This window comes from Rhinoderma darwinii, chromosome 13 (assembly GCF_050947455.1).
Source record: "Rhinoderma darwinii isolate aRhiDar2 chromosome 13, aRhiDar2.hap1, whole genome shotgun sequence".
Classification (NCBI taxonomy): Eukaryota; Metazoa; Chordata; class Amphibia; order Anura; family Rhinodermatidae; genus Rhinoderma; species Rhinoderma darwinii.
In genome coordinates, this window is record NC_134699.1 from 44012696 (window position 1) to 44025403 (window position 12708).

Sequence of the window (12708 nt, forward strand, 5' to 3'; positions counted from 1 at the left end):
CTATGCAGCAAAGGATTGGATTTACTTTCACAGCTGCTGCTTGACATTTATTAGCATCAGGTTGGTTTCCCTCATCCATTATATGTCTGCAATCTCTGGACCCCGGCAGTTTTACTCAACTAAATATAGGTCACCATAAAGCCTCAGGGTATGTGCACACGAGAAGTGGCTTTTACGTCTGAAAAGACAGACTGTTTTCAGGAGAAAACAGCTGCGTCGTTTCAGTCGTAAATGCTCCTCCTCGTATTATGCGAGGCGTCTTTGACGCTCGTAAATCTTGAGCTGCTCTTCATTGACTTCAATGAAAAACGGCTCAAATTAAGTTTCAAAGAAGTGTCCTGCAATTCTTTGACGAGGCAGTCCTTTTACGCGTCGTCGTTTGACAGCTGTCAAACGACGACTCGTAAATGACAGGTCGTCTGCACAGTACGTCGGCAAACCCATTCAAATGAATGGGCAGATGTTTGCCGACGTATTGGAGCCGTATTTTCAGGCGTAAATCGAGGCATAATACGCCTCGTTTACATCTGAAAATAGGTCGTGTGAACACAGCCTTATAGTTTTACCATCAATTCACCACTCTTTAATATTGGAAGTTCCTCCACAGCACAGCTCTGCATATGTTCCTCCCCAATGACACCTAGAACTATGAAAATTATAACTCATAGATTATGTAGGAAAGTTTCCAACTTTGGAATACAGACATAAAAACTAATTACTTAAAATGAATTCAAGTTCTACATTCAAGTTTATAATAAGTAATAAACATGGATAATTGATTGTCACACTAACATGTTAGTTCTGGATTTGTTTTTCACGGTAATTTACAACATATCTTGACAACAGTTTTCCATACATAGGTTTATTAAGTCACTTTTATTGGTCATAAATCTCAGTCTTACTGAAGGTGTGGATACCACATGCTTGACCATGTTATCACCCAGCAGTCCTTATGAATCCCATGATGGAATCAGAACATTTTTGTAATTTTTCCCCAAGCCGGGAAGCGATGAAACAAGAAGTGAGTCTTGTCCTGCAGTCAGTCCATGCTTACACTTCGACTCTGTTTTATTGAAGAATGGATCTTTTTCTCACGCAGGCGTTCCCTGTTCATGTTTTCCAATCTGTAGAAAAAAAATAAATGTAATTTCACTATTAGGCCTTGTTCACACAGTGCAGATTTGCTGCAGATTTTACCAGTATTTTTCAAGCCAAAACCAGGATCAGAACATAAACAGAATATATAAAGCAAGGCCTTAATGTGTCTCCTCTCCTAGATCCAAGTTCTGGGCTTAAAAAAATGCATGAAGATCTGCAGCAATTCTGCACTGTGTGAACAAGATCTTACTCACAACAGACTTCATAAAATGGCTTTCCTATTTCCTGCTGGAATCCAATTCTGTTTTGACATAGAAAATACAGTAGAGACCATGAGACTGTGTGTAATTGATCATAGCGAGTCTTTTTATAAGCTCACTTAGGCGGTGTTCACAAGTCCAGGTCAATTATTTACTTATTTTTTTTGCAGCGATTTGACCAAAATCATGTCAAAATCGCGCAGTTTTGCAAAAAAAAAAACGCATTTTAACAGTGACATGTGAACGCAGTCTTACACTGTTCAACAAGAACATTAAAACCACTGGCAGGTGAAGTCAAAAACATTGATTGCTTCGTGACAATGGCACCTATCAAGGGGTGGGATATATTAGGAAGCAAGTGAACAGTCAGTTCTTGAAGTTGATCTGTTGAAAGCAAGAAAAGTTAGAAAACTTTAGGATCTGAGCGACTCTGACAAGGGCTAAATTGTGATGGCCAGACGACTGGGTCAGACCATCCCCAAAACAGCAGGTGTTGTGGGGTGATCCCAGTATACAGTGGTTGGTACTTCTCAAAAGTGGTCCAAGGAAGGACAACCGGTGAAGCGGCGACAGGGCAATGGGCGCCCAAGACTCACTAACGTGCGTTGGGAGTGAACACTAGCCGGTCTGATTGGATCCCACAGAAGAGCTAAATGTTAATGCTGGCTATGATCGTACGGTGTCAGACACACAGTGAATCACAGTTTGCTGCATTTTGTGCCAGGCAGTGCCCATGCTGATCCCTGTCCACCGCTGAAAGCAGCCACAATAGGCAATTGAGCATCAGAACTGGACAATGGAAGAAGATGGCCTGGTCTGATGAAACAAGTTCTCTTTTCCATCTTGTGGATGGCCGGGTGCGTCGCTGGGAAAGAGAAAGCACCAGGATGCACTATGGAAAGAAGTAAAGCCGGCAGAGGCAGCATGAAGCTCTGAGACATGTTCTGCTGGGAAACCTTGGATTCTGCTATTCATGTCGCTGTTGCTTTGACACGTACCCCATACCTAAACATTGTCGCAGACAACAACAGTATTCAAAAATGGCAGTAGCCTTTTTCAGAAAGATAATGCGCTCTCCCACACAGCAAAAAATGTTCAGAAATGCAATGGGTTTAAGGTGTTGGCTTGGCCTCCAAATTCCCCATATCTGTGGAATGTGAAAAACAAGTCCAATCCATGGAGACACCCACCGGGCGACTTAGTGGACATAAATAATGGGCTGCAGACGTCTCGAGGAAAGATACACTATGACCCCTTCACAGGTCTTGTAAAGTCCAGGCCTCGGTGAGCCAGAGCTAATTCAGCCGCACAGCAGTGGGACCTACATAGTATTAAGCAGGTGGTTTTCATGTTATGGCTGATGCTGCTTACGTCTTACCCAGTCAGACTGGAAGAACCTGCTGAAGGTGTCCGAACCAGACTGATAACCGGCTGTACGCGCAAAACAATATTGTATGTGGAAGGAAACATATCCGGCCAGTGAAGGTACCTCATTTGCCGTAGTTTGACATCTTCCTTAGACACAGGCTTTGGCTTCTGGTTGGCTTCAGAAATCATTGTTCGGATTTTATCCAGACAGTCGGCCAAGTTACGCATCTGATGTCGACTCACTTGTGAGGCTACAATCAGCTCTCCATTGCGGTTTATGCGATTTTTATTCTAGTTAATACAAGAGCACAAACAAAACGGAATGAGCCATGAGAAATATAGGAAACAGGACTCTGTCCAACATAACAATTCAGTGGTAATGGCTGTTACACGGCTCAGGGTGGGTATGTATATTTTGCGTCAAAAAGAGAATCGAAGCCGGTCAATACAAAAGCAGTGAAACTTTTGCCAAAGGATTAGATTTGAGGAAGATTTCCCGGCTTTGTTGTGACTGGATCAGATGCCATTCTATGTACTAGATCTATAGATACTATCCATAGTAATATTACAGCTCAATCAAAACATGCTCTTTTCTCGCCTCTCCCCGAGTCCCAGATCTACCTACCTTGAGACAATGTGATCTCATGATATTTGTTTTTACAGGACTCATGAAGCTTATGACCAGTCATTTATGCCCCATCCTCATTGACCTATAATGGATTTTTTTTATACTGCAGCATGCTACACTAGTCTAACTAAAAAACCAACAGGAACCGCATGGAAAGTACGAACCTTATTTTAAATGTACATGAAAAATGGCCACAGAAAGTTTTTTTTTACTGAAAAACAGTAGTGAAGCAAGCCGGGCCAGAACATACATGTTTGAAGTCAATAGAGGGGAAATAAAACCCTGGCAGGGTCGTTGCTGTGATTGTGAATGAAGCGGTTCCGAAAACATCCTCGTATTAGTTCAGTGTCAACACTTCAGGCAAGGAACGAAGAACGAAGCAGTTACCGTCACAGAGATCTTCTGTCGGACATCTTCAGGGATCCAGTCCGCTGAGGACAAGTGGAATCGGATTTCAGCCTTTGTGTTAACTGTATAAAGACACACGACAGTAAGTTACACAGAAGATTACCAAAATGATAGGATCTAGGTCTCCACCCAACTTCCAAACTCCCATTTACACAGCAGCCAATCCAAACACAGAGCTGCAGCCTGAGCCTATGATGGGACACGAGGTGTGTTCCAGACTACCTTACATTCTTATTAGACAATGCAATAACCTGCACCATAATGGAGGAGAGCTCAATAAAATAAAAAAAAAAACCAGGAGGTATTGACTAACTCTTTAAAGGGAACCGGTCACCAGTATTTCACCTACTCAGCCCTGACTGGCCACTGCTGTCAAAAGTTCATTGCCGTTATCCCCGCTCCTGAACTCCTCCTCCAACCATAAACTTCGGTCTGCAAACATTTTGCGCTTTTTATGGTAATAATCCGGCAGTCTCGTTCACTTCTCTTCCTATGTCCGCCCACCACCGAAAGCTGGACCGTCCTGAATGCCGAAATCTCGTCTGAGACAGCGCGAAAGTGCCCGTCATGTATCGTCCAACACCTGTGCAGGCCTCAAATCTAGTTACAACGCATGCGCAGCTACGGTGTCCCGTTGCGAGCACGCACCTGAAAAAGACATCGATGAGCAAGTGTGGGATTTTGTGGGTGCTGGGGGAGACTAGCAGCTGTCAATCAAAAGTAGGGAGGCGGGGTTAACTCGGAAAGGTGGAGGAATGAAGATATGACTTATGCTCATTAGCATACGGTGCAGGAACACTACAAAACGGAATATTAAAAGAGCCTACTTAGAAGATAATTATAGGCTACATAAAAATGATTTTTCACCCACTTTAACCAGGCATTGCTGGTTTAATAGGTGAAATGCTGTTGACCGGTTCCCTTTAAAGGGACAGTGTCATGATTATTATTTTTAAATAAATTTATGTATTTACAGAAAAATAGTATTACAAGTGACAGCCAGCACGGTTTTACTAAGGACAGAAGTTGTCAAACCAACCTGATTTGTTTTTATGAAGAGGTGAGCAGAAGCCTAGACAGAGGGGCCGCTGTGGATACAGTGTTTTTGGACATTGCAAAGGCAATTGACAATGTCCCTCATAGACGTCTAATGGGTAAATTAAGGACTATAGGTTTAGAAAGTATAGTTTGTAATTGGATTGAGAATTGGCTCAAGGACCGTATCAGGAGAGTTGTGGTCAATGATTCCTACTCTCAATGCTCCCCGGTTATAAGTGGTGTACCCCAGGGTTCAGTGCTGGGACCACTATTATTCAACTTATTTATTAATGATATATAGGATGGGATTAATAGCACTATTTCTATTTTTGCAGATGACACCAAGCTATGTAGTAATGTTCAGTCTATGGGAGATGTTCGTGAATTGCAAGCGGATTTAAACAAACTATGTGTTTGGGCGTCCACTTGGCAGATGAAGTTTAATGTAGATAAATGTAAAGTTATGCATCTGGGTACCAACAACCTGCATACCTCATACGTCCTAGGGGGAGCTATACTAGGGGAGTCACTTGTTGAGAAGGATCTGGGTGTACTTGTAAATCATAAACTAAATAACAGAATGCAATGTCAATCAGCTGCTTCATAGGCCAGCAGGATATTGTCGTGTATTAAAAGAGGCATGGACTCGCGGGACAGGGATGTAATATTACCACTTTACAAAGCATTAGTGAGGCCTCATCTAGAATTACTAAATCTGTGTAAGGTCACTTTTACACGGCAGTATTTTGCATCAGTAATTGGAAGTCAAATCTAAGAGGAGGTGCAAATCTTTCCATTATACTTTTCTTTGCCCATTCCTAGTTTTTGCTTACAAACACTGAAGCAAAATACTGACCAAATGACACGAATGTGAAAGTGGCCTAAATCCGTGTCTGTACTATACATGTGCGCTCACCTTTGTTGACGTTCTGTCCTCCCGGACCACTGCTCTTACTGTACGAGATGCTCAGACGATCTGAGGACATACATTTGTTTATTAGAGTCGGCAAGAGAATCTCTCAAGATCCAAAATGTGACTAATATCCAACGCATGTCACATGTTTTCTTGGATCATTACATAGGTTTTACTAGAGCTCCCAGTGTTAAAAAGCGATCGCATCGGTTAGGCTGCATTCACACGTGGCAATAACGATGCGAGGGAAAGCACCATTAGGCATTAATCACATAGTGCAGCGTTGGATTTTGAAGCCACAACTTGGAGTGGATCGTAAAGGGAAGTGAAGTTTATAGGAAAAATTGTACTTCTCAATTTTTGAAACCACTCCTGGTTGCGGTTTCAAAAACCGCACCGAAAATTGAACTGTGTGAATAAACCCTTACCGCAACATAAAAACTGCGTCAAAACTGCAAGCAAATACATGTGGTTAGATTGAAGATTTAGGTGCCTTTTATTTCCAGCATAAAAACCATGTACACGGTTTAGAAGCAGTAAGAATATTTCTTATCTCGGCTCGCTGCCACTTGTGAACACAGCCTGGTATAATGGCACAGAACAAGTACCAGCCTCTATAGAGAAAAAAAAACTTACCAACGGGAATGTCTAGAGGATCCGCTCTTTTTACCTGTAGCAATAATAATAATATATGAGGGAAGGTTAGAATAAAAGTCAATATTTTAACCCCTTAATGACCGGGCCTGAAAAGACCTTAATGACCAGCTCAATTTTTCTGTTTTTGCATCTCTGCGTTTCAGCAGCCATAACTTTTTTTTTTCATTGACGTGGCTGTATGAGGCCTTGCTTTATGCGAGAGAAATAGTATTTTTTTTTCCCCACAGTTTGGGGGTAAAAAAAAATTTTTTACGACCCGCTCCCATCTCTAGAACTGGGTCCCCTATGCCCCGTTCTAACTTTTTGTGCTCACGCTGCCTGCCGGCCACTCACTAATTACATGGTCAGGAATTACGGAAGCAGCGTAACTCGCTGAGCTACACTGTTTCCGTAACTCCCATAGAACGGAATAGTAGTTACGGAAACAGTGTAGGTGGCATGCTACGCTGTTTCTGTAACTACTATTCACTACTATGCGAGTTACGGAAATGGCGTAGCTCAGCGGGTTACGCTGTTTCCGTAACTCTCGACCATGTAATCAGTAAGTGGCTGGGAGGCAGCGTGAGCACAAAAAACTAGAACGGGGCTTAGGGGACCCAGTTCTAGAGATGGGAGCCCCTCCTACAACATCTATATGCCTTAATAGGACATGTGGGAAACCCCCTTAATGATCTACAGTATTCGGGTAAGGTCACACAGGCAGGCAGGATGCGGCCGAAAACTGTGCAGACTTTCTGTACAGTACGGTATTCTAATTGATTGTTAACGGCCGTGCGGTTTTGCGTTGCCGACGTTCTGTCCGGGAACTCCGCTCCTAGGAGGTGCCCCTGACGTCACTGTGCATATATAGACAGTGACATCGGGGACTTTTCAATGAGCGGAATCCCCAGCCAGAGAGTTAGCAAAACTCTGGCCAGGGATTCCGCTCCTAGAGGAATAGCGCTGTCTACAGGGGGATGGGTAGCGCTATCTATGGGGGGGGGACGGACTATCTACAGGGGACACTGTGGAGCTATCTAAATGGGCACTGTGTGTGACTATCTACATGGACACTATGTGGGTACTGGCACTTTATATGTGGGCATTGGTACGAGGGGCAGCTAATTGGGCATTATCCTGCATGGGGCAGCTGTGGGGGGCATTATCCGGCATGGGGCAGCTGTGGGGGGCATTATCCGGCACGGGGCAGCTGTGGGGGGCATTATCCGGCACGGGGCAGCTGTGAGGCATTATACTGCACGTGGCAGCTGTGGGGGCATTATACTGTATGGAGGCAGCTTATGGGGCATTATACTGTATGGAGGCAGCTAATGGGGCATTATACTGTATGGAGGCAGCTAATGGGGCATTATACTGTATGGAGGCATCTAATGGGGCATTATACTGTATGGAGGCATCTAATGGGGCATTATACTGTATGGAGGCATCTAATGGGGCATTATACTGTATGGAGGCATCTAATGGGGCATTATACTGTATGGAGGCATCTAATGGGGCATTATACTGTATGGAGGCATCTAATGGGGCATTATACTGTATGGAGGCATCTAATGGGGCATTATACTGTATGGAGGCAGCTAATGGGGCATTATACTGTATGGAGGCAGCTAATGGGGCATTATACTGTATGGAGGCAGCTAATGGGGCATTATACTGTATGGAGGCAGCTAATGGGGCATTATACTGTATGGAGGCAGCTAATGGGGCATTATACTGTATGGAGGCAGCTAATGGGGCATTATACTGTATGGAGGCAGCTAATGGGGCATTATACTGTATGGAGGCAGCTAATGGGGCATTATACTGTATGGAGGCAGCTAATGGGGCATTATACTGTATGGAGGCAGCTAATGGGGCATTATACTGTATGGAGGCAGCTAATGGGGCATTATACTGTATGGAGGCAGCTAATGGGGCATTATACTGTATGGAGGCAGCTAATGGGGCATTATACTGTATGGAGGCAGCTAATGGGGCATTATACTATATGGGGGAAGCTATGGGGCATTATACTGTATGGGGGAAGCTATGGGGCATTATACTGTATGGGGGCAGCTATGGGGCATTATGCTGATGGGGCAGCTATGGGGGCATTATGCTATATAGGTGCTGCTATGGGGCATCATACTGTATTGGGGCATCTATGTTGGCATTACACTGTATGGGGCATTATACTGTATAGGGGCAGCTATGGGGGCATTACACTGTATGGGGGAATTTGTGTGAGCATCATAATGTATGGGGGCATCTATTGGGGCAATATACTGTGTGGGGGATTCTATGGGGTCATTATACTGTGGAGAGGCACTATGGGAGCATGATACTGTGTGGGCTGAACCAGGTGTTTGGGCGTGGTTAGAGGAGTGGCATAAAAGGGAAAAAATTACTTTGCAAGTGCACTCCATCGCTTGACCCTCATTACAATTCTTTAAAGAGTCTCTGTCACCAGATTATAAGTGCCCTATCTCCTACATAATGTGATCGGCGCTGTAATGTAGATAACAACAGTGGATTTTATTTAGAAAACGATCAATTTTGACCAAGTTATGAACTATTTTAGCTTTATGGTAATGACTTTCTTAATAGACAACTGGGCTTGTTTTTACTTTTTGACCAAGTGGGCGTTGTAGAGAGAAGTGCATGACGCTAACCAATCCGTGACCAATCAGCGTCATACACTTCTCTCCATTCATGTACTCAGACATCCTGATCTTGCGAGATCAGACTGTGCTGTCATTTACTCACATGTTAACTTTACCGAAGTGTCTTGAGAGTGAATAGACATCACCTCCAGCCAGGACGCGATGTCTATTCACAATCCCGACACTTCGGTAACGTTTGTGTGTGACTTACTCACACAGCACATCAAGATCACGCTGTGGATGACCGCACAGCGTGATCTCGCGAGATCACGCTTGCTGTCATTAAGTCCCACACAAACGTTACCAAAGTGTCGGGATTGTGAATAGACATCGCGTACTGGCTGGAGGTGATGTCTATTCACTCTCAAGACACTTCAGTAAAGTTAATGTGGGTGTATGTGACATGACAGCGTGATCTCGCAGGATCAGGCTGTGCAGTGTAAATGAATGGAGAGAAGTGTATGACGCTGATTGGTCACTGATTGGTCAGCGTCATACACTTCTCTCCACAACGCCCACTTGGCCAAAAAGTAAAACACGCCCAGTTGTCTATTAAGAAACTCATTAGCATAAAGCTAAAATAGGTCATAACTCCGTCACAAACTATCGTTTTTTGAAATAAAAAACACTGCGGTTATCTACATTACAGCGCCGATCACATCATGTACAAGATAGGCCACTTATAATGTGGTGACAGAGTCTATTTAAAGTTTGAAGGTATGGCAGCACCTTTAAAATAATCGGTTATGTAAAAGAATGAGATCTGCTCCAACTGTTCCATGGTTGTTAGTGATAAATAAGATTGTCATAATCAGGTATCAAACAAGGAAAGACATGTGCAGGAATGTAACAGTAGAAAGAGCGTTCACAATGAAGAGCAACTCCTGAACCTTTACCCAGCAGAATCGGAATGTTTTGGAGCTGACACCTTAGTATAACATGTCTGCCATAAAGCACGTTATCTCCTGTATAATACTGTCCAGGAATGTCAGCACAATGTCAGCAGCTCATGTAGGTCACTGACAGCCCGCACACGCCTCCCCATGATGGAACCAGCCGTCAATCACCCGCCATACAAACAGCCCGCTCACCTCTGAGGTCCGGCTGACGCTGTCTGGATATAACTTATCTAAACTATAGGAGCTTTGAAAGTTGGAAGAGTAACGAATACCGAGGGGACCAAGGGCTCGAAACACCGACAACCGCTGCAGCAAACCGGCAGTCGCCATGTTGACGGGAACGCGCTTCCGGTCCGGGGTGCAACGTCTAATTTTCCGTCTGTAAACAGGAGCTCGTAGCACTTAGTTCCGCACCCAGAACGAGCGTTGTGCATGGAGGCTCAGCTTCCTGTGTTCAATTGGCCTCACGGGGGGAAGACAGAAAGTGAAACCGTTATCCCAGGCAATGCTAATAAACCAGCTTTAGTTTTTCCAGAGCAAGTTAGAAACTTATTATCCATAAGGTCAAAGTGTTCCAATTTCGGGGGTATTCGTATTGTACAGAATTTCTTCTGTCTATGCTGCTCGAAAAATCCTGATGTGAGAGTCGTACACCAAACAAAATAGAAGAGTTCAGGCCGTGTTCTGCTGGGAAATATGGCGGCATTCTAGGAGACATCTGTGGCTGGCACTCTGGGGGCATATGTGGCTGACAGGGCCGATTCTAGCTTTTCTGCTGCTTGAGTTGGAAATTGAAATGGCGCACCCCAGATTTTGATTGACATCCCCCTGGCTGTTGTACATCACTAGCCGCCTCCTCCAACTCTTGCGGATGCGGCGTTGCTTTGTAATGGCATGCGCGGTGCAGCCGGGCAGATTACACGTCGCTGCACGGTGCGTGCCCGAGTAGTACAAGGCAATGGCGCATCTGAAAAAGTTAGAGGAGACTGGTAGTGATGTATAACAACCAGGGGGATGTCAATCAAGCATGGAAAGGTGGGTTTGGAGGCAGGACTATGTGACTCTAAAGGATAGCGTCACCGCCCCATGATCCTTTAACCCCCCTTCCCGACATTTGATGTATCCATACGCCAAAGTCGGGTAGGGGAAGTATGGAACGGGCTCACGGAGTGAACCCGCAACATACGATGCGGGTGTCGGCTGTAAGTTACAGCCGACACTTCAGAGTAACGAGCGCGATCCCGCTCGTTTAACTCGTCAAATGCCGCGGTCAGTTGCGACTGTGGCGTTTAAATCGTTAGAGAGGGGCGACCCCCTCTAACAGCTCATCGTGCCCCCCGCAACGCAATCGCGGGGTGGCGATGGTTGCTATGGCTGCCTGGGGCCTAATGAAAGCCCTCAGGTTCACCATCTTTGTGCTTCCACTAAGCCCCGCCTCCGGCAGGGCTTAATAGAAGCCTGTCAGAATCACGATATACTGCAATACATTAGTATCACAGTATATCGTGCAAGTGATATAAACGATCGCTGGTTGAAGTCCCCTAGGGGGACTAAAAAAAAGGTAAAAATGAGTTAAAGGTTTTTTTTGTGTAAAAAATAAAATAAAATAAAATATTAAGTTAAAAAAAAAACCCTTATCCCCCTAGAGCATAGTAAAAAAAAAAAAAAAAAAAGAAATAAACATAATTGGTATCGTCACGTCCGTAAAAGTCTGAACTATCACAATATATCATTATTTAACCCGCACGGTGAACGCCGTAAAAAAAAACAAAACATGTAAACGCCAGAATCGCTCTTTTTTGGTCACTTCATCTCCCACAAAAAATGAAATAAAAACGTTGCATGTTCCCCAAAATGGTATCATTAAAAACCACAGCTTATCCCGCAAAAAAAAAGCCCTCATACCACTTAATCGACGGAAAAATAAAAAAAGTTGTATCTCTCGGAATTTGGCGACAAAATAAATTTTCTTTTTAACACTTAGGTTTTTACTTGTAAATGTAGTAAAATATTTTCTTGGAAGAGGAAATGACCAAATACAAGCAATTCTGTAATTGTTTTTTTTTTTCAGCATTCACCGTGCGCCATAAATTACATGTTAACTTTATTCTGCGGGTTGATACGATTACGGCGTTACCACATTTTTATATAGTTATTTTTTTCATGTATTGAAGCTTTTGCACAATAAAATCACTTTTTTTAAAAATCATTTGTTTTCTGTCGCCATATTCCAAGAACCATAACGTTTTTATTTTTGCGTGGACGAAGCTTGGTCAGGAATTTTATTTTGCGGGCCGGGCTGTCGTTTTTATTGGTACATGTGACTTTTCGATCACTTTTTATTCCATTTTTTGGGAGAGGTGACCTAAAAACAGCGATTCTGGCGTGGTTTTTCATATTTTCTTTTACGGCGTTCACCGTGCGGCATAAATTACGTAACAGTTTTATAGTTTGGGTCGTTACAGACGCAATGATACCAATTATGTATAGTTTTTTTTAGACTTATCCAATAATAAAAGGCTAAGGGTATGTTCACACGGCAGCGTCCAATACGCCTGAAATTACGGAGCTGTTTTCAGGCGAAAACAGCTCCTGAATTTCAGTCGTAATTGCTCGTACTCGCGTTTCTCACGGCGTCAATTACGGACGTAATTTGAGCTGTTTTACAATGAAAAACGGCTCCAATTACGTCTCAAGAAGTGACATGCACTTCTTTGACGCGCCGTCTTTTGACAGCGGCGCGTAAAAAAAAAAAAAGCCTGTGTGCACAGAACATCGTAACCCCATTGATTTCAAT

At 43.7% G+C, this 12708-nt stretch overlaps 1 protein-coding gene across 1 annotated transcript; it reads right to left on the reverse strand.

The window, feature by feature from the left end:
• Nucleotides 1-857: 857 nt before the first annotated feature.
• MRPL58 (mitochondrial ribosomal protein L58) lies at nucleotides 858-10287 on the reverse strand. The gene is made up of 6 exons (XM_075846911.1): nucleotides 10104-10287; nucleotides 6350-6383; nucleotides 5717-5776; nucleotides 3742-3824; nucleotides 2848-3017; nucleotides 858-1124 (listed from the first exon to the last, which is right to left on the reverse strand). Exons 1-6 carry the CDS (start codon nucleotides 10239-10241, stop codon nucleotides 1040-1042), a joined length of 570 nt encoding a protein of 189 aa, XP_075703026.1. The 5' UTR covers nucleotides 10242-10287; the 3' UTR covers nucleotides 858-1039.
• Nucleotides 10288-12708: the final 2421 nt, after the last annotated feature.